General features: G+C 43.3%; 1 protein-coding gene across 1 annotated transcript in view; it reads right to left on the reverse strand.

Annotated features, from left to right (window-relative positions):
* LOC147693339 (transient receptor potential cation channel subfamily M member 2-like) overlaps positions 1-23,771 on the reverse strand; it is a 1,947,553-nt gene that overhangs the window by 1,455,426 nt on the left and 468,356 nt on the right. Inside the window, exon 5 of the mRNA XM_086935940.1 lies at positions 6,835-6,891. Within this exon, the coding sequence (XP_086792066.1) occupies positions 6,835-6,891 (57 nt within the window). The remainder of the gene's footprint in view (positions 1-6,834; positions 6,892-23,771) is intronic.

The following is a 23,771-nucleotide window of genomic DNA, read 5'->3' on the forward strand; positions in this document are numbered from 1 at the left end:
GTCCTCTCAGATCTTCAGTACGGGTTCAGGGCCGGCCTGAGCACCGTGGACCAAGTCCTGAACCTAACTCTACTAGCCGCAAAGTACACATGTGTCAAAAAAACCAGTCTCCACCTAGTCTACGTTGACCTTACGGCAGCGTTCGACTGTGTGGTACATACAAAACTATGGCTAATAATGCAGGACATGGGGATCGACCCCTCAATCATAGATTTCCTACGAGAGTTATACTCTGACGCCACAGGCAAGGTAAGATACGGGCTGGAAGGACATCTCACGGACAGCTTTCCAATACGGAAGGGGGTCAGGCAGGGGTGTGTACTGGCCCCCTTCTTATTCACACTGTACACCAACGGTCTAGAGACAGCAATGCTACAGGGCACAAAAGACTTTCCAACAGCAGGACGGCGACCAATTCCAGCACTGCTATATGCCGACGACGCGGTGATCCTTGCCCGAACTCCAATTCAGCTGCAAAAAGCCGTAAATCACTACTGTACCTTCATGACCAACCTCAATCTGAAAGTAAACATAAAGAAAACTTTCGTGATGCATGTCGGCAGTAAGAGGAAAAAGATGAAAACAATTTTGGTAGATAACACACCACTCGAAACAACAAAAACCTACCCATACCTCGGAATTACCATTGATGAGGAGTTCAAATGGAAAGATGCAATTAATTCCCGCAAGTTATCGCTTATACGAACAGTCGGCGCCCTAAAAGCCTTCTCACTCCGTCTAGGGAAAAAACCCCTGGCGGAGATGCTAAAGATTTATAATGCAAAATGCATCACCACGGCTATCTTCGGCGCAGGAGTTTGGGGAATGGCTAATGCCGAGGAAATCCAAAAGGTTGAAAATACCTTCCTCAAATTCTTACTAGCAGTTCCCAAGAGCACGACCACCCTTGGATGCCATTTGGAACTAGGCTTAGAATATATTTCAGATCTGATCAAGATCCAACCCATAATGCTATGGCGAAGAATATGGGCAACGGAAGAATGCACACTTACTAGGGCAATTATTGAGGACTGTATGGACTTAGAACATATGGAAAAGATTAGGTGGCTTCAGTATGTAAAAACCTTCCTCACAGATATTGGTTTACAGAGGTTCTTTAACGACCCACAGTCAGTCACAGACATAGCAAAAAAGGAACTAAAAAAGATATGTCTGTCCCACTTAAACCAACTAAGACTGATGTCAGAAATAGGCAAACCAGCAGTTCAACATAGCCTTATGATACAATCTGTTCCGTCTATGCAAATATATCTACAGGAAGACCTGACACACTTTGAAAAGCTACTGTTAACCCGTTTTAGGTTCAATCTTTTTCATATCATGGTCTCGTTCCCCACCCAAAACAACTGGACACACACTAGAACACCATGCCCCTGTGACTCCACCTCTCCACAGTCCACAATCCATGTCCTCTTCTTCTGTACCTTTTACACACCATTCCGGAAGAGATGGGTCCTACCTATCCTAAAAGTAATGAAGATCAGAAGATGTCGCCCAGCACTTCTGGCATTGCAGCACTTGGACAATCTACTAGTTTCAAGATCCGTGGCGCATTATCTTAAAGTGTGCCTTAAACACCGCACGAACTTATAAACATCCCGTGAACCCATTAAAAAAATGGCTTCTAGTAAATGCATTTTTGCACAGAATACAGTGAACTAATTTTTAATCCATATTATGTACTTTTTAAATGTAACTATTTTTATCAGTGTTTTTACAGTATAAATTTGTACTTTTGTGGTTTTCATATTGAAATCCGAATAAAGTTAATTTTGATTTGATTTGATTTGTATGGTGTGTCTAAAATACAATTCTTGTAGGGGAACTCCAGCTGGTCATTTTGCGCCTCCAACGTATCCCTTCGACGTTTGCAGCTAGATTTCATCCACATGGAAAGATGCAACAATTTGAAATACGTGCTCGTTGTTGTTTGTGCCTTTTCAAGATGGGTAGAAGCTTATCCCTTAAAGGATAATACTGCATTATCCACAGCTAAAGCCCTTGCCAAGGAATTCTTCCCCAGATTTGTAATGCCAAGAATGGTCTGGAGTGATAATGGGAGTGAATTTGTGGGTCGAGTGATGAAGAAAGTGTGTGAAGGGCTAGGCATTCAACAAAAGTTCCACGCTGCAAATCACCCCTAATCAGCTGGTTTAGTAGAATGCTATAACGGCACCCTTAAATTGAAATTGGCCAAAATTCAAGCTAGCTCTGGTTTACAATGGCCAGTTGTCTTGCCCCTACCTCTCCTGTCCACAAGAATGACTGTACATTCCCGAATGGGTTTGAGTCCATATGAGGTTGTGTTTGGCCGCCCGGCGAATATTTGGGGCGTGCCAAGACCAACAAAGTTTAGCGAACTTTAACACCCATGTTCCTTGATTATCTGTATGAATTGACGGCTAAATTGCGTGTTTTACACCAACAGGTACACGACACTCTACCTTAGGCCTCTGAAGCTCCAGGACATCCGATCGATCCTGGATCCTGGGTGCTGGTGAAAAATTTTCAGCGAACAAAGAACGACCAGCCCCGGTGGACCGGCCCTCATCTAGTCCTTCTCTCAACAAGATCAGCTGTTCGAGTGGAAGGAAAAAAACACTGGATCCACGGCATTCATTGTAAGAGGGTCCCACTACCTCTTCCATACGAAGGTAGGGTCCAGGAGGGCATCGCTGACTCTGAAACTGAGACTGTGCCGCGCTTTCTACCTTTTAGCAATGCATGTGTAAAACGAACAATTTCTGAACAGGAAAGCGACGATATTTTGCAAGAGGCCGTGCCTCCGTCAATTCGATTGAACACTACAGAGCCTGAACTCTTATTTCAAAACCAGAGAGCACCTGGAAGAAACAGTTACAATTTTAGGCCGAGAACTATGACTATGGACAAATAAAATATTTCTTTTTACTTTTTGATTGTGCAGCTCTCTCGTCTGAGAAACTTGCTTATTTTTGTTTTTCGAACCGCCATCCGGTTCTGCTGCTAGGGTCGCAGTTGCCCAAGTCTTGGGGTGCAGCTGAAGACGTTAGGTCGACAGTTCTAATCGGTCTAAGAGATTTGCCCTGGACTGACAGAAGCACTCTTTAGCATAGAACACCCTACCACCGCGGGCAGCAAATTAGAGAGGATGGAGTTTTTCAAGATGGAGAGACCTGCCAAACAAACGAACTCTAAAGACGAATTGTGTATATATATGACGAAGAAAAGATCTTGGATATTTTGTACTTTCATGTTGCTTGGTGTCATGATGTTTTTAATAGGATATGCTCTATTCACTTTTCATGTGACATTTGTAACCACTACACAGCCTGCACCTCCTCCTACTGTTTCCCCGCACTCTTTTCACCCTCTGCCTGAACATGAGTCCTCTAGAAGATTAGAGTGTTTAAATAACTCTTTCATTCAACTGTTACACCAACACCTATTAGTAGTAAACACAACTAACTGCTAGGTGTGTGGTCTTATGCCGCATACAACAGAATAGGGTATCCCATACTTAGTCTTACCATTTAGTTACAATGGTTCTTTATGGGCATTTCAGACAATGTTCATATTCGCCATCGAACCATACCCCCAACGTTACACAAAGAGTAACTCAAGCAACAAAGCTTTGGTAGTAGGAATTGCAAATATGAGCAGAACCATTGACTCGTACAGAACGATTCCTAGGGATGAGTTGCAAGCATATGTTAGATGGAACATAACAAAATATGGAGTAGCTTTGAGTGAGAACCAGTGAGCAAAGAGATCCTCCTCGATTTGGATTGTACCCCATCAGGGTCACCAGTGTCTGCAAGGTAATGGCAAAAATCCACGAGCTCAGTTGGAGAAGAGCGTCTGCACTGAAACATATGTTTTTGCATCTCAGAATTCCCCTTCGTTCCTAGCAGCTAAGGGTACCTATTTCATCTGCCATGATAGAGCCTATACATGGTTGCCCCCTGAATTCGCGGGCACATGCTTTGTTTCGTTCTTGTTGCCCCCCACCTACACGGCCACGGCAGATTACCATAGGACAAGGATAGTTAGAGGTGTCATCAGTAAAGATGACAGTGCGGGACAAGAATTTGGTGATTTTGTAAAAGGTTTTCTGCCGTTTTGGGGGCCTATGGTGAACAGCAGGAACATAAGGCAATTGACAAGAGTGGTTGAATCCACTGTCACCGAAACAGCCAGTGCCCTTAGTAATTTGACTGCTGCGCTCCAGTCGGATTGCCTTATGACTCTTCAGAACAGGGTCACATTAGATGTCATACTTGCAGACCGAGGTGGGGTATGTAAAGTGATCCAGTCAAGTTGCTGCATTTTCATCCCTGACAACGCTCCGACAGTATACCAGTCCATTTCCAAACTGCATAAAATCTCGGAATCCATTCATGTGGATAAAGGAGACTGGTCTTTGATGGGGTGGTTCTGGGAACTGATATCTGCCTGGGGATGGAAGATTCTGATAGTCTTTGGGATGATCTTAGCCATTCTTTTCCTGCTCTGTCTATGTATACAATGTGCTCCTGCAATATGTGGCCTCTGTGCTACATTGTGTGTAAGGAAACCTGTATCAAGAAACGAGCTAAGTAATAGGATGATGCTACAGCAACATCTCAATGACTTTATGAATATAGGCCTGGACTCAGATTAGCGTGAGTATAGGTTATTGCCTATGTAAGGGCCAAAGGAGGGTCTGTGGTACTGAAAATTCTGGACCTGTGTCAAATTCATCATCGTATCATGACGATTTTGGTATCAGCAGACCGGTAATGGTTCGAATACTATGCACAAGCATTTCCGTCATGTTTGAGTGACGGAATCACCCCGAAATCGGATTTTTCGTCCGGAAACCCACGGGTTCCATTTTGTGATCGGCAGCCATTTTGTGATTGCCCTCACATAAGGCAATGACTAAAGGCCGAAACCAACCTGAAGGACACGTACACCTTTGCTGACTCCGCTGTGACCTGGGCAAGCTAACTCCACTGCCTAAAGCCAAACCTGTTTGGGCAGTTCCTTTCCCAGTGGCCGAGCGAGATCAGAATCAAGGCACAACATGTCATAAACCGATCACCGCACACAAACCATGCCTAATCTCACACACACCTGTCCCTGTTTCTTCTTTCTGACCTGTTTTACGAGAAGGAGGTGCCCGTTTTTATTAGGGGTCCGCCAATATCTGATGAAAGTTCTGAGCCTTGCTGGGTAATTGATTATGGACTGGACAAACTGAAATGTGGGCTTGTCATCATGACTCTGCTTTTCCTTTGTAGCGAAAATATGTGAATGGTTTACCGTAAAACAAGGAATGTTTGCCTGAAGCATATTATTTTGTATATAAGGAGAAGTCTGGCTTTGTAATTTTGATAAGTCTCCTGAGAACATACATGCTGTTGTACTTCTAGGATACCTGTTACTGGCTGCAGCCAATAAATACGATCTTTGACTTCACCAAGAAGACTCTGTGTTTCTGTAGTCTGAAACAGGAAGGACTCGAAGTCTTTGGGTGTTCTCCCTGGCACCGCTGGGTTCTTAAAAACCCGGTACTTCAGGTGCCTCAGCTAGTGTTTCCTTGAGGCACTTCACTTTGTGTTACTCTGAGGTACTTCACACAGTGCTAACCAAAGGCATCTGAATCAGTGCTACACTTTGAGACACCTTCCTCCTGACACACATCCACAGTGTTGCTCCATGATGCATCACTAATGCTTGCCTCCCAATGCACTCCCTCTTAGGACCCTTGCAGCATTCCTTACCCTGTCACACACTGATGCACATCACCCTATACTCTACTGCACATGTTATGTATGTCTATGGGCAGTATGCAATGATGCCTGTGTGTGAGCTGGTCTGTGCACATGGGTAGCTGTATAATTGGTGAACTTTAGGTAAATAGTCATCTGTGGATCTTTCTGCACATGTACATGCATTAGAAATAAATGTTTGCCAATGGCTGTGACAATGCTTGTTTTTAATTACTGTGGAATGGCATGGATACGAGGCAGTTACTACTTTGTCCTTGGTGGTGGTTCCCACAATGGAAGCAGATGGCAGACAGCAATGACAGAAGCCTATCTTCGTTTTCTACTTTGAGTTGAGGCAGTGAAAGTTTACTCCACATCAGACTCGCAGTATCAAGTGAATGTGTCTGTGTTTTACTCTGTGAGGTTCAGTAGTAAGGTACGCTTCATGGTGAGAATATGTTCAGACACTTTGCAGAGCAAAAACAGGGGAAGCAGAGGCTGGAACCTACTCCCATGATCTGTATCCTCATAGAAGAAGAGGTTCCTAGCTCCTGGAGTGGGTGTGATCCTAGGTGCATGTTCATGCATTAGACCTAATCAGGCCACACCTCAACAAGTCAAAGAGGATCCCCTTGTTTAAAGTATTGGGATGCAACACACTTAAGACATATACTCCACCTGGAAAAAAAGTGTCATGGATTATATTTAGCCTGTGGTCATTTATGGTGATGATGTAGTACCTAGGCTGCCAGGATCCAGGCAGTAAGGGCACTCAGAACTGTGGTAAAGACATAATGGAGACCACTTGTGAAACCCCACACATGGCCACCATTCATACAAAAACCAGGAAAGCAAGCACTCTTCTGCTGTGTGGCACCACCTCTGTTTCAACAACTAAAGATGACAAAGTACAAAGACCTACCTCTTGACCCCGAACTACGTGCCACCATCATGCCATGCCTATGTTCACCTTAAAAGTGCTGTCAGTGGGCTTGTGCCCTGCCCAACTCTCCCTTCCCTTTAACCACTGTTTTCAGACATGATCATTGTGCTCCTACTTCCATGCAGCGATACTTACATCCAGGGTGTCCAGACCTCCATCCAACACCACACACACAATGGGGATCGGCTTGTCCTCCACTAGAACAGAAAACATATTTCTTACATAATGAAACATCAAGCCAGTCACACAACAAATACACAAGACTACAGGCCCACACAACAAGAAATGCATTAGTCAGGTCCCAAACTAGGAGATTAATCACTCAGAGAGGAGCACAGGGAGGCCAGACAGGAATGGTGGTGGCAGCGCTGGTAAGACTGTGTAGGCAGAATTGGGTGCGAGGAGGAATGCAGCATGGCAGCCGTTTACCCCTCAGTTGGACACAGGACAGCGCTCTAGCCCATCAAGATGATTAGCGTGTTCCAGGTGAAGCGCATGGAAAGCTACACACTTCACCGGAGCAGCGGAGGCAGAGAGAGGTGTCCTGGTAGCGTTGTGCTAGTTTTAGGGAAAAAATTATGCGTCACGAATTCTAGAGCAGAGAAACAATGTTGACCGTGTCATTAGACATAAACTCCATGTAAGAACATTTTATTTGTTTACCTGAGGGAAAGTTTGTGATATTGAGAAAGGCGCATGCTCGAGTCAGTAGCATATCTCTGAGCATGCGCAGCTAATTTGTGAATGTATAATAGCGCATGCTCGTTGACAGAAGTCTATTCTCTGTGCGAGTGCGCAGCCGTGTAGAAGGAGATTATTTGCAAGAAGGCTAGAGTCAGCACAAGTTATAAAGGAAAAATACTTAACGCACAATTCGAAAATAAGAGTAGAGCACGAGACATTACAGGGGCATACTCAACCAAGGAAAAGGTCTGTGTAATAGAGCTAGGCAGAAGACGCTATTCACTACAGTATATAAACATATATTAATAAGAAGTGAGAAGTAGAGGCAAAGAAAATAAGACCAGAGTGCTATATAATACTACAGTGAGGTAACTGCAGTATAAAAAGAAGAGAAGAAAGAAGCAAAGAAGAATAGGGAAAATACTTACAAGGCGGCAGTTCTCCATTCTGTAGGTGAGCATCTGAGTAAAACAGGGAAGAAGAGCAGAGTAGAGTTAGAGAAGAAACATATAATAATTCAACTTTACATTACAGTGATTAAAGACACAGAATAGAAGAACTAGAAGCCAATAGAAGACAAGCAAAGGCACACAGCTTCTGGGTAGGTAGTGGCAATACTGAGAGATACAGAAAAGACACAAAGGAAGAATAGGTCAGTGAGAAAATTATATGTACTTTTATTTTTAAGCAATCACACTACCAGTAGAGCAGAAAAAGAAAAGAAACAAAAAAAGATAAGAAGAAGGAAGAAGACAACTTGTGTGCATTCTCTTCTCTGTCCAATTCCCCTTTCCCCCGTGGGGCTCTACTGGCTACGCATTTATAAACAGCGTGTGTCTGGGAGTCCTGAGGAGGAGTTGGGAGCTAGCGTCATTCTGCTCCTGTGTCACTGGCCAGTTCTGAGTAGAAGAGCTGGTTCTGACAGAGTGAAATGCCCACGATAAATAGAGGCACCTGAGCAGAATGGCGGAAGGATTGAATTTAAAGAAGTTGGGTAATATTTTGGATGGCATACAAAGAGAATTAATAACCGTTAGGGAGGAGAATAGAGAACTCAAAAAGGATACTACAGAATTAGCGCAAAGAATAGGAAGTTTAGTTTCCGGAGAAGGGTTTAAGTTATCCTCCCCAGTTTTGGGTCCATTTGGAGAGTCCGCTTCACCTCAGCAAAAAGTAAATACAAAAGTGATACATTCCCTATCCCCAGTGATTCCCCTAGCACCCCCAGAACGCTTTAGTGGGGACCCACAGAAGGCACAAGTCTTCTTAACACAATGTACTTTGCACTTTATGTGCAGACCTGCACTTTTTCCTGACGCGCAGTCTCGTGTGGCATTTATCCTATCCTATTTAAGTGGGGATGCTGCAGCATGGTCGATGCCCTTGGTCACTAGGAGCGATCCAGTGCTGTTTGATTTAGACGCATTCAAGAAGGAGTTCAAGCAAATCTTTGATAGACGCAAGGTGTCTCAAGCTACGGACAACCAACTCTTGGAAATAAGACAAGGAAACAGAGAGTTAGTAGCATATCTGGCACAATTCAAAAAGTTGGTACTAGAGACGGAATGGCCAGAGAACAAATGAGCCGCCGTATTCTATCGGGGGCTAAAAGACTAATTAAAAGACGCCTTAGCGCAAGTTCCCAATCGTCCTACCAAACTTTCAGCTTTGGTTGACCTTGTTCTGGAGATTGACTTTCGTCAAAGCGAAAGGAGAGGCAAGAAGAAGCGAGAGTATCGACCTAATGTGCCGCGTTATGATAGGGCCAGGTATGAACCTCAAAAGGATCATGATTCTAATCGAGGAGGGGAGCCAATGCAAATTGGGACAATTCGTAGGCCTCTTACTAAGGAGGAAAAAGAGAAGAGGCAGACAAATAAATTATGTCTCTATTGTAGAGGTAGCGGACATTTTGTTCGAGATTGTCCTAAAAAGCCAAAGACAATGTTGGCGGAAAACGCCACGCGCCGCCAGTGAGTGGGGTTGAACTGGTGGTCGCAGAAACAAATTCAACTCCAAAAGATTATGCATTCGCCAATACTATTCAATCGGCAGCTCCTCATTTAGTGATTTCAGTGACCTTGAGTTATTGAGAAAAAAGAGAGAAACAAATCGCAGTCATGATAGATTCCGGAGCAACGGGGAATTTCTGCGATTTGCGATTTGCAGAAAAGATTGGAATACGAGCAATCCAGAAGGAAAAGAGTGAGCCAGTTAGAGCAGTTGACGGCGCTAATCTATCATCAGGTCCCATAGTGAGTCACACAGAACCAGTGCAACTAGAAACTGCTGAGGGACATCAAGAGATTCTTCAATTCAATTTAATTGACGCCCCTCAATTCCAATAAATCCTAGGGTTACCATGGCTCACCGAGCATAACCCTACCATAGATTGGGCGGCGAGAACCATTACTTTTAACTCAAGTTACTGTAAGGAAAATTGCTTTCATGACTGTAACTTCAAGATGGAGGAGTCCCCCGCTTATCACTTAAGTAACACTGATAAATTAGTCTGTGTGATTGACACTGTTACGTTACCTGAAAAGTATCTAGGATTCCAAGATGTCATCAATGAAGTCGAAGCGAAGAAGTTGCCTCCCCACAGGGAGTATGATTGCAAGATAGATTTGGAACCAGGAGTGAATTTACCCTGCAGCAGAATCTATGCTTTAACTGAACAAGAAGACAAGCATTTAAAAGAATACTTAGCAGAGTATTTAGAGAATGGTTTCATTCGACCCTCTCAGTCCCCAGTCTTTTCACCTTGTTTTTTTATTCCAAAGAAGAGTGGAGAATTACACACCTGCATAGATTACAGAACAATAAACCGGATAACCATCAAGAATCGCTATCCCTTGCCACTGATTTCAACTCTGTTAGACCAAGTGAAGGAAGCAAAAATCTATACAAAACTTGATTTGCGAGGAGCTTATCACCTGGTCTGTATCAGGGAAGGAGATGAGTGGAAAACCGCATTTAGGACTAAACAAGGTCTATTTGAATATCAAGTAATGATATATGGGCTATGCAATGCACCTGCAGCATTTCAACATTTTATAAATGATGTACTGAAAGATTGCATTGACCAAATAGCAATAGTGTATATTGACGACATCCTGATTTACTCGGCAGAAGTGGAATTGCATGAAGAACATGTCAAGAAGGTCCTACAAAGACTTCCGTAGAGTTTTTGGGCTTCGTACTAGCTCCAGGAGGAATCACAATGGACCAAAACAAGATCAAGGCGGTGATAGAATGGAAGTCTCCTACATCGGTAAAAGAAATCCAAAGTTTTATCGGGTTTGACAACTTTTATAGATGGTTTATCCCGGATTTCTCCAAAAAGCTAATTCCAATCACACGGCTATTGAAGAAGGGAGTTCCTTTCCAATGGAGTGAAGAAGCAGAGGCAGCATTTGTGCGGTTGAAGGAGGATTTTACTTCAGCACCAATTTTGCTACATCCTGATCCGGCGGAGCCATTCTTTGTAGAAACAGGTGCATCAAATCTGGCCTTGGGAGGAGTGTTATCACAGACACACAAGACTATGGGCCAACTCCATCCAGTGGCCTTTCGCTCTCGAAAACTAACTCCCCCAGAAATAAATTATACCATCACGGAAAAGGAACTATTAGCCATAAAAGATGCTTTCAAGGAATGGAGGCATTATTTGATGGGAGCGCGGCATGTGGTAACAGTTTACACAGATCACAGAAATCTAACATTTTTAAAGTCCGCCAGAACTCTGACTCCCAGACAATTGCGCTGGTCCTTATACTTTTCTAAATATGATTTTGTCATCACATATCGGCCAGGAGCCCAGAACGGAAAAGCGGATGCCTTGTCAAGATTAGAGACTGAAGGAGTTGTGGAGCAAGTTCAGAATCAGGCCATTATTCCCACTGAGAAGGTAATCAGTGCAGTTTTGCAAGAGACCATGGAGGACAGAGCGGAATCAAGTATCTTAAGAGAGGAAGAAAAAAAATGTTGGTTAAAAGAAGATTCCAGAAGAGAAATACGACAAGGTCTACCATATCACAATGGAGCATTGTACTTGCCAACTACAGAGATGCAGTGACAAGCTTGAAAAGAATGCCATGATAGCATCTTAGCAGGGCACAAAGGAATTAACAAGACTAAAGAATTGGTGCGTAGGCGGTTCTGGTGGCCAAACATGGTCAAGGACATCCATCATTATGTAGCCACTTGTGAAACTTGCGCAAAAAGAAAAGCAGACAGAAGACGTCCACAGGGGTTGTTACAACCATTACCCACCCCTCCCTTTCCGTGGCACACAGTAACCTTAGATCTAGTAGTAGATTTACCCTCTAGTCAAGGATATAATACAATTTTAGTGTGTGTGGACACCTTCACTAAGATGGCACATTTTGTACCTTTAAAAGGAGTTCCATCTGCCCAGGTTCTAGCGAATGCCTTCAGTCAGCACATAGTTCGAGCACATGGCATACCAAAAGTATTAGTGTCAGACAGGGGCTCTCAATTTCTGTCTCATTTCTGGAAGGCATTCACTAAGAGATTGAATATTGAAAATAGATACACTACTAGTTTTCATCCAGAGTCTGACGGTCAGACTGAGCACACTAATCAGGAACTAGAGCAGTATCTAAGAATGTGTCCATTAGATCATGACGGAGACTGGCCAGATTATTTGTGGGCAGCTGAATTTGCACATAACAACACTACTAATGCGTCTACAGGGTACACACCTTTCTTTTTGAACTCTGGTTGACATCCTCCACATTCCTTGAACTTCCAAGAAGTGGATGTCCCAGCAGTAACAAATCTGGTAGAACAGCTAACACAGGTACATAGTAGAGCAATTCAAAACTTAACAGTAGCTAAAGCAAATTACAAACGCTACACAGACAGAAAGAGAAGAAAATCACCAGAGCTGTTGGAGGGAGACAAGGTTTGGTTAAATACCAGAAATCTTAGACTAAAATGGGTAAGGAAATTCTAGCCAAGGTTCATCAGGCCTTACCAAATAGAGAAAAAATTAAGTACATTAAACTACCAGTTACGATTACCAAGGACCTTACGAATACATCCAGTATTCTATGTATCACTACTCAAGAAGGCAGTACCAGAAGTTAGGTTACATAAGACTCCAAAACCCATTCAAACTGAGAAAGGTGATGAGTTTGAAGTACAACAGATTCTAGACTCTAAGTTGATGAGAGGGAAGTTATATTACTTGCTAGATTGGAAAGGTTATGGTCCCGAAGAAAGATCTGGGAGCCTGAGTCTGTGGTAAATGCTCCCAAGCTAGGAGATTAATCACTCGAAAAGGAGCACAGGGAGGCCAGACAGGAATGGTGGTGGCAGCTCTGGTAAGACTGTGTAGGCAGAATTGGGTGCGAGGAAGAATGCAGCATGGCAGCCGTTTAACCCTCAGTTGGACACAGGTCAGCGCTCTAGCCTATCAAGATGATTAGCGTGTTCCAGGTGAAGCGCGTGGAAAGCTACGCACTTCACCGGAGCAGCAGAGGCAGAGAGAGGTGTCCTGGTCACGTCGCGCTAGTTTTAGGGAAAAAACTATGCATCGCGAATTCTAGAGCAGAGAGACAATTTTGACCGTGTCATTAGACATAAACTCCAAGTAAGAACGTTCCATTTGTTTACCTGAGGGAAAGTTTGTGATATTGAGAGAGGCGCATGCTCGAGTCAGTAGCATATCTCTGAGCATGCGCAGCTAATATGTGAATGTATAATAGCGCATGCTCGTTGACAGAAGTCTATTCTCTGTGCGAGTGAGCAGCCGTGTAGAAGGAGATTATTTGCAAGAAGGCTAGAGTCAGCACAAGTTATAAAGGAAAAATACTTAACGCACAATTTGAAAATAAGAGCAGAGCACGAGACATTACAGGGGCATACTCAACCAAGGAAAAGGTCTGTGTAATAGAGCTAGGCAGAAGACGCTATTCACTACAGTATATAAACATATATTAATAAGAAATGAGAAGTAGAGGCAAAGAAAATAAGACCATAGTGCTATATAATACTACAGTGAGGTAACTGCAGTATAAAAAGAAGAGAAGAAAGAAGCAAAGAAGAATAGGGAAAATACTTAAAAGGCGGCAGTTCTCCATTCTGTATGTGAGCATCTGAGTAAAACAGGGAAGAAGAGCAGAGTAGAGTTAGAGAAGGAACATATAATAATTCAACTTTACATTACAGTGATTAAAGACACAGAATAGAAGAACTAGAAGCCAATAGAAGAGAAGCAAAGGCACACAGCTCCTGGGTAGGTAGTGGCAATACTGAGAGATACAGAAAAGACACAAAGGAAGAATAGGTCAGTGAGAGAATTATATGTACTTTTATTTTTCAGCAATCACACGACCAGTAGAGCAGAAAAAGAAAAGAAACAAAAAAAGATAAGAAGAAGGAAGAAGACAACTTGTGTGCATTCTCTTCTCTGTCCAATTCCCCTTTCCCCCGTGGGGCTCTACTGGCTACGCATTTATAAACAGTGTGTGGCTGGGGAGTCCTGAGGGGGAGATGAGAGCTAGCGTCATTCTGCTCCTGTGTCACTGGCCAGCTCTGAGGAGAAGAGCTGGTTCTGACAGCATTACAGTACTAAACCAATTCTACATACAAAAAACACATTGATACTTACATAAAACAGAAAGCTACCCATAAAACAGAAAAACAAACCGTTACATTATGATATACAAAGCCACCCTGCAATAAAATCAAGTTATTGTGGTGTCGGAACGCCCTTAAACTATTGTCATTGAATAAAACAAAAAGCTGTGACAGCACAAAATTGTATAATTAAGCAGAACACAAGACTACAGTATGAAACACAGCACCACACCTGTAACATTGTAGTGATATGTCCTCTAAAACTGAAAAACTCGTCACTGGCTAAACACAAAAATATCCCAAAATGTGCTACAGTAAAACACAGAAAGCCACCACTTAAGCAGAAAAATCCGTCCACAGCATTGCTAAGCTATAAAACACAAACCCAGCCCAACTTTGCAGCTTTAAAATTGTAGGTGACGTTTAGATGGAAGTGCCTCCGATGAGTTTGCACCTACTGTATCTCAACCCGAGGCAGTTTTCACCTGTTTGCCTTACTGACTGTGACAAACAGACACCCACCAACCTATCAGCAGAATTTCATGCACAATCAGCGCCAAGGCTCAGACCAGTCTGCCAACTAGTGCAACAGACCACAACTTCACCTGCCACAATCAGAAAATCCATTCTTTACTCAACTTCACCCTCGCTGCAGACAGCCGAGATCTCACTCACCAGTCTCAAACTGCAGAACTACTACACACTTGCCACAGTCAGAAATTAAACTACTGACTTCCCTGCTTTTGTGTGCAGTGCACAGATCACAGCTATCCCTTAACTACCATAGGCAGGCTCAAGATGCCCCTCACCTGCCACAGTCAGCACAGTTAACCCACACTTGTTATCCCACACTTGACACAGACAGCAGAGCTATCCCCCTACGGCAGATCAATACCCTGCTCTGCAGGCTGATATTTAGCTCAGGGCAGACACCAGAGATATCTCTCACCAGCAACAGAAGCAGAACTACCTGTCAAAGTCAGCATGTCAACCACTCGTCACCAACAGAAGAACTATTCTTTGCCACTGGTGAATCAATCCCTCACTGTATGGATTATTTCACTCTGTGAATACAGCAGAGCTGCCTCTCATCTGTTAGATACCAGAATTCCTCACACTACCAGTCAGTACAGCTATACCTCGTTTGCCACAGACAGCAGGCAGGGTTATTTCTCACTTTTGGCAAATAAGTTGTGATCCAGAGCGGCTCTCTAACAACCTCTAACACTCATTTCACTTAACCCAGGTGTAACTACTATTTACTCATCCGTGGGGCCCATAACACCACGAATGTCACACACACACATTACACCTGAATCAGTGACAGTGGTTAGCGGGGTACCTAGAATTTATGCTTTATACATTATATAAATTAACTTTATCTTATACTGACAGCCCGTCCCGACCTTGTCCAGGAGCAATCAGGCTTCAGGGCCCCCGCCCGCACCGGCCCCCGCCCGCCCCGACATTGTCCGTGGGTCCCCCTGTAGACCTTGGGTTCAGGGCCCCCGCCCGCTCCATTTTCCGGGGGTCCTCCGGAGCCTTCCCTCATCCGCCGCACCTCCCCACGTTCCTGAGTTTACCGGCGCACCGCTCCTCCCCGCCTGTCCGCTGCTCCTCTCTGCTCCTCCCAGCCTGCCCGCCGCTCCTCACTGCTCCTCCCCGCTCCTCCCCGCCTGTCCACCGCTACTCCCCACGCTCATGTCGCCGCTCCTCTTCGCGCTCCTGGATGCCGCTCCTCCCCGCGCTATGTCCATCTGCACATCCTGACAATTACAACGATGTATCAGGTGTGTGGATTGGCGCTGTGGTTCCCGAGTTTACCCGCCTCAAAGGTTCAAAGTTCTTCCTTTATAATAGTAGTATAGATATATTAACATGTTACCTGGAAAACCCTACGCCAAGGCACTCCACTATTTGGTCAATAGATAATGTAGTAGAAGTTAGTTGATAGAGAGCAAGACCAGCTTAATCACAGTAATCAATGTAAATATTGGCAATTTATTCTGGCATGACATTTTAATTAAAGACATTCACAACTCGAGTTTAAATTTTAAATTACATTTTATCTAATCATTTAGGAAACAGAATTTTTGTTTTATTCAGACAAGAAAGAATTTAGCCATTTATTTAGTACATGTTAAAAGGAAAAAGGAAATTCAGAAATCATATTACCTAAATCTGTTACAGAGAAATAACAGAGTTGCATGAGTCTCAATCTGTCTCTCTATTCTTCTTAACGCCTCAAAAGAAAATCTCTTCATTGCTCCAAAGTTAAAGTCCAAAAATATTTCAAAGTCTCTAGCACCATAAAATAGTTCAGACTGACAGCATGTTGTGGTGCAAAATAATTGCAAGGAGCAAGCTTTTTTTTTTACCCTCTTCAAACATGATCTTTTATACCCTTGTTAGGTCTCGTCATGGCGAAAGCGCGAAGGGCGTTCTCGCCCCGAGACCTATAGCCATCAGTTCTGCTTATAAGGAGCCAAAAGTGAGACAAGAGATGGGCACGCGCAGCATGCCGGAATCGTACCAGGTCGCGCGCATGAACACGCGCTCCGATTCTGGCACGCTGTTCACACACACACAGGCACGCACACACACACGCACACAGGCACGCACACACACACACAGACAGACCCACGCACACACAGACACACGCGCACACACACAGACACACGCGCGCACACACACACACAGACATGTGCACATATCCCCTCTCCCCCACTCACTGGGCTCTTTCTGCGTTTCCCTCTCTCCCTCGGCAGCGGGTCAGTCTCGTTTCTCCTTGATTTCGGCAGCTTCTGCTCTACGGCTCCAAGAAGGGATCCCCGGGGCCGGACCGCGGGACGCAACTCCTTCCTCCTTGAATTCAGCGCCAGGGCTTTCAGATCACACTGCAATGCCGCAGACATTTCGCAACTGAAGACCTTCACTGACAACCACCTTAAAACAAGTTTGTGTAAATCTTGTTCGGAACCTACATTTCCTAGGAAAACTTCTGTACCTTGCTCTAATCTAATCGGCGATCAGGGCCTACTAAGAGCCCATCGTGTGCTGACGCCACTCTGAGCGCGCGCTTGTGAGGAGCGTCTCGGACAGGCGTGCTCTTGGTTATGTTTACGGATCTGTTGGTGAGAGGCGTCTCATGCTCCAAGCCTGTGCAATAGAATTACAGAGGGAACATTGCTTACACTTGTTATGGTTTCTTTTGGTGCTCAATCTTGGAGACCTTTTTTTTTTAATCTCAGTGAAATTAACACAGCAAACATTAAGTGTCAGCATGCGCTCGAGAGCATCTTTGCAGGTAGTCTGACAGCCCAGTAGGTTACTGCACTTAGTGTATGAATCATGAATGATTATGTTTATCATCGAAAGGTCAGAGCTTCAATCCCTCATACTGCCATAATTATAACTAATGGTGACTGCAGTTGCAAGCAAGCACCAGGTCATATGTGCAGTGGATTGCTAGCCCGAAGCTTTTGGGGGACATTATTTTCCTGCTGAGTCTTTGATGCTGCATCAGAAGGGTTACAAAGGGCAACAATTGTTTCCGATTCGTTCATGGCTTCCCTGCTTGATACATTTTATCTTGGTTTCCTGCTCATCTATGTAACCTGGTAATATTGTCTGGATGCAATAAAAAGACTCACATATAGATTACTGGTCGGGTACATAAATATAGTATGCACGTTTTAAACCACATCTTTAACGTCACAGACAATGCATTCTGGTAAGGATTCAATTGTGTTTTTTTTGTTTATGCCTCTTTTAGAGGACCCCCTCCACATTTTCATACCAGATACAATGTAAGTGTTTTGTGATAAGACGCAGTTTGCAAATGTGGGCGACTTTTTCTAGGGTGCCCGAGACTAGTTTTGATCCCAATCAAACCTCGTCACTCACCCTTTCATCCCTTTGAGGTCGATCAAATGACTACATTTATACCGGGGTCAGACATGGGATGGGAGGTACCAACACATTGTATTGACTCTGCCACAGTACAAGAAGCTCAACAAAACGAGAGCTAAATAGAATTTCAGCCATTAATTCACAAACCCAAATATTCATAGCCATGTCATAGAATCAAGCACAGTATGAGACTGCCTGCACTTTCAATAATAGTGGGCGTTTATGCAGTGCAAGCCACAGCTGCATTGTTTGCATTTGCTTAATAAAAACAGCTGTTATTGCTCAACACTACTTTCTCTGTAGGCATCAGAGTGACGAATTAAAGGTGGTTCGGTTAAGATTCCCAACCAATGAGCTGCAGGGTGTGCAACACCCTCTGCAGTAATAATCCTACCCACTGAGTTATCCCAAGAGTTAACAATGAACTTGCTCCAAGTATTCAAAATCTTGAGCGTAACACGTGCCCCTGTGGCGCATGGGAGGGGGCATTCAGCCCAAGTTCTAGAATCTGTCTGAGCAATATGCAAAGCTTATTGCTCCTCACCAAATTCTGCGCCCCCCCCCCCATCATCATCTTGTGTTACGCCACTGTTCAGAATCAGTGACACGTCACCCAGCTCCAAAATCTCGAATCGAAAGTGTGCTTTGTAAATAGCTGATGCGAATTGGATGGAAAAACAGGTTTTGACCAATTTGTGTTTCTCTTGTACCACGAGGGATGAACAGTAGCTCTGCTGAGTTAAGATTGGCCCAAGGTATGGCATGTGAACCCTTGATATGTAGGACTCAAAAGTAATGCTTTTTTTTTTGCGTGCGTGACGGTACAATATCCTCTCTGTTTATAATAGGCACAGCGGTGGGGAGGGCCAGTTTCACAATGCTGAACTCTACCAGCCACAGCGTAACTACCCCACTTCCCTGTTCCAGTTTCCTAGATGGCTTGGTGTCAAGAGGCGCAAAAATGTTTCCTTGATCACGGTGGCTGGATGCAACCCCTTCACACTGTCTGCTCGGTGGCGGCTTCTGTGCTATCTGGTACCCAGGCCCCAGAACTATGCATGCAGCCCCAGGGTTGCTTTCTTGCATGAATATACACGAGCCCCTTAGAGTCATATATGTTTGCAAAGGACTGTTAATCTTCAGTTGTCTTGTCGCACAGACAGACCCACACTCTCCCCTTGCCACCAGTCCTCCAGTCACCGCACAGCTAGGACTGTGATCGGGATAGCACCAGGGCAAAACATTAAACAAGCATTTGCAATGGTATAGGTCTCGCATTTGCGTAAGTTTGAGCTATTGGCATTGTAAATGACAATGCCTTTTATTTGTTTTAAAAACCAAAACATAAATAAAAGGTATTCTCATTTACAATGCTAATAGCTCAAACTCATGTAAATGCGAGACCTATTGCATTGCAAATGCTTGTTCACTTACTATCTGACTAAAATTGAAACTTTTAGGGTTCACAGTTCATTCTGATTGGTCCATTTAGTGGGGTGACAGCAATCACCTCATTCCATCTCTGTCAGACCCGGTTTTCCATAATGCATAGTCATTCTCACCCATTCCCATGGATGTCATTCATTCCATTTGAAACATTATCTTCCGATTCTTTTGTTTCCCACAATCTCAGATGCAAACACCTTTTTGGTATCCTATATGTCCTAGGCCAAGCTGACCTTGACATCGTTAAATCGCTGAAAGAGGCTCTATGCTGATTTAGCCATTTGTTTTTCTTGAACATGCGTAGAGGCTCACTCTTTCGGACCAAGGCTAACACTGCGTTCAGCAGCCATTTACAGTGCCCAGGCCACATAGGCCTCAATGAGAACTAGTGCAAAAGCAAACACAGTAAATGTTAGAACTTAGAATTATAGAATTTTCTGTTAACCTCCCACCTTTCTAATATTCCCGATTAGTAGGTTACCTAGCAGAAGCATACACTCAGCTTTATTTACTTACCAAATGTATCTATTTTCTTGCCACAATAAGACATACACACTCTAAATAACCAAAACTAACATGCTGTTTTCGTACTATGGCACTATAATAATATGACTCTTTCACATTTATTAGTTGATTAGTTTTTCGCAAATGGCAATTAGTACCCACGTGTAATGTTGATGTCTAAATATAATTTGATTGGTTAAATATTCATGCTTCAAACGAATAATTTGATTATGGTTATGCGAGTTTAACTTCACAGGGGGTACACAAACATTTTTGTCTCACCCCTGCTCCATCAGTTACTTAATCAGGTCGAGATAGCAGAGCTACCCTTCATGGGTTACAAGCAACAGAGCAATTCCCTACTGCACTATATTATCCTTGGTTACGTACATACATGTTTTTCTCTGTCAACGTATCTGTTCTGTCCATCCACAGTAACCCTTTTATCCATTTAAACCTAGAACTTGGAGTTTTGAAGGACCAGGACTCTTGAGGGACAGGGACCAGGGAAAAAGAGAACTGCAGAGACAACACTTAATCCATCACTCCATTTGAAACACGACTGCTGTTTTGGATACATAAGAACTTGTCCAAGGATGGATGCACTTTGTTCAGGATTTCACTATTGTGCGCATTATTATTCAGGTGGAATTCAACACTCTAGTCTGTGAACTAAGTACTTACTTTCCACCTTATAAATATAATAATTGCGCCATCTACATATTTAGCAGAATATTCATTGACGTTGTATATAGACTGGGACTCTATGACATACAATCTTGTGACTTGGTGAGACATTTATGATTTACTGCATATTTTAAAGGCTCTATATCAACAATCTTGCGGTCATTGCTCATGTTCTTCATTTGAAATCCCCCTAGATAGCCCTGAAGAAGTCACCATGACGAACCACGTGTGAGCTGCATCGGCTGAGTTCTTTGTGATCAACACATATTAGCAAATCCTGATACGATAAACCCTGTGTACTACTGGAACACCTCAAAACATGCTATCTTTGTTGTGTTTTGTTCCCCTTGTAGGACATTCTGCTGTCATTGTAATTGCATTTTTCATTTGGTTCCACTCTATGCATACTGAGTGAGTGGACACTTATTTGATAGAGTGTTGTAATTTTTATTTTTTTACTAGAATACAACTTTTAATATTTTTCTAATTACATTTGCACTATTGTTTGTCTTTTTAGGTCGAGCCTGAGCCAGCGCGCAAGCTCTGCTCTGGCGATGATCTGTGTTAGTACAGTACAGGAGAGAAGCCCCTCCCATATTTTTCATTGGCTTGTGTATTTGTCCTTCGTAAATGCTGTCTTCTAATTCTTAAATAGTCTTGTCAGTCCCTGCTTAGTATGGCCATGTCTTCATGTATAACCTTCCATGGCTACTGGTCCCTTCACTTGGCTGCTGAATGGTATGTGTGCTATTTTCTTTATTGAGTTTCTACTACGTTAGGCATGATGACCTGCTTTGCTTACATTCAGTGGGTCATGCCCGCTTTCACTTTCGAAGCAGCCAGGACAATGGCAGCTGTTTGTTTGCAATGCCATAGGTCTCGCATTTGAATGCGAGACCTATGGCACTGCAAATAATATTTTTTGTACATCTCTCTGCAACGAGTCTTCACAACGGGAGATGCTGCAGAATACTGCAATTTGTTAATCTGAGTACTGATGAAAATCCTTGTTTTTCCATTTCTCGCTCGGCTTTTAAGAGCTTTTAAGCATGGGAAGATTAAGCAAGCATTCAACGTGCCATGCCAGGCAGCACTGTACAGAGTGGATCGTTTTAAACACTTGCACACTCACTTGTCACTGATTGTATATAGCACCTGCACCAAGTGTCACCGGGTTGTCACACGATCCACTCTGTACAGTGCTGCCTTAACTGTATTGACCCTCAACTACCTATGAAAATAAGACTTTCTATGAAAAACGTTTTGACTCCTTGGTTTTTCCTTTTCTTTGTAATGCTTATTGCATACGTCTTCGAAACTGTCTCTGCATAATACCTGTTGGGAACTGTTCCTATTCACATATTATACCCATCCCAACGTGGTCTATGGGTTTTCTCCTGTTGTTATCATATAAACTATAGAGTAAAGTTAGCAGATGTAACCAAAGTAATATAGGAAATGTGTCTGTATTCACTTTAAAATGTATTAGATTTAGAAGCCCGTATACATAGTGGGCTAATGTAGAAATGTGTAGAAATGCTTACGAACATTAGAACGTGTAAAGTAGAATTCATGTACGTGTGTAACTTTAAATGGAGAAAGCGGAGAAATGTAAAACGAAGAAATGTGCAGAGCATATATAAAACGATGTAACGAACGAGAATATAAAGTCATATTCTTTGTAAAATGTATTCACTTATAAGTAAAGGATTTGCTAAATGCGATTATATATAAATGTGTGTTAAAGGTTATATTGTGTAGAAGAGTTTGTAGGAATGTTAGAAGAGTTTGGTCATGTGTGATTTTAACCTGACTGACCAAGGGTTCGCAGGAGTGTAGTCCGCTGTATGTAATTTAGTGGGCTCACAGGAGTCGTGAATAGCCTTGATCTGAACGTGCGAGCCAAGGAGTCTAAGGTCTTGTTAGATTTAAGGTGACAATGCTGGACGAAGTTTATGGCCTAAACGTGATAAGAGACGCTTGGAATTTGAGTCTTGTTTTGAAATGACCGTTCACAGGACCAAAGAAGGTTAAGAATATAGTCGTAAAGAGTAGAGTTCTGCTGAGGTGATAGACTTTTGCTCCGAAAGTGTCAAATGAAATGTCAATGAAGTCACCAGCAAGAAGACGAAGATGGTGTCTAAGAAGAAGGGTCAACTTAACGGACGACGCGAAGAGATGAAGCTATGGAAAGAGCTAGAAATGACATCATGGGAAAGTACGTGGTGGGCGTCAAAGGGGCGTTCCACCCATACTGTGATTGTGTATTTTAGGGACAGCACCCCGGGGAGAAGATAGCGAAGAGGCGAATAGGAGAGGCAAGCAAGAGCGCAGATGACTTGAGCAGATGCGCTGAGAGAGATCAGAGCGCAAGAGAGCAGTAGGCCGAGGACCCTTAGAGAGCGGATGGGTAGGCAGAGAGGGTACTGCTTCTCGACATAGGTTACCATTAGAGGCTAAGAGAGTTTGAACTTCTTTGGAAGTCAAACTGCTGACACCTTTTTTAGGTAAGGAACTTGCGAAGTAGGAATGTCACCTAGCATAGAGTAGGGACAGATTTAACTTGCTTATTTCTCTTTCTTTAGATGACGCAACGGAACCACATTGTGTCTATGCTTTTTAATCTGTTGATTCTGGAATTGATTTTAATTGTATTCGTTTGTAGACTGAGGTTCTTTAGGGAATATATGTTCCTTCTAGTTCCTGTATACTTACTGAATCTTATCCTGAGAGGATTGTATTTGCAACTTTTCTTAATTTTATATTAAACCTTTTAAACTTTATCAGTTGTAAGTGGTTCTTCAGAGTTGCGTCAGTTTATGGGGTTTATCTAACCTATGCGGGGATTGTCTTTTACTCAATGACAGAAAATAATCGATCCAAATTTGACGAATGAGATAGGTATCAAAGTGATCAGAAAAGGTATTAAAATCTCATTCCCCGCAGTTGGTAGCAGAGGATGGTTTTCTTCTTGAGGAAGACAACCTAGGTCAGGTTTAGATTACCCCAAGGTCCCTAGTCATCGACGGCCAGAAGAAGAATCCCTGCCGAAGAAGGTGCTGACGGTGCGTCGAGAGAAAAGCAGCAGAGTCGGTCGAGAGTGAGTATAAGGGTCATGCGTTGTAAGATTGCGGTGTTTTATGTTGTACCTGTGTTGTAATGTCAAGCGGAGTTGAATGCCTGTAGTGTGATTGAGGGAAGGTTGTGAGCGCGCGCAACCGGATAAAATC

Source organism: Lissotriton vulgaris, chromosome 8, assembly GCF_964263255.1.
Source record: "Lissotriton vulgaris chromosome 8, aLisVul1.2, whole genome shotgun sequence".
Lineage (NCBI taxonomy): Eukaryota > Metazoa > Chordata > Amphibia > Caudata > Salamandridae > Lissotriton > Lissotriton vulgaris.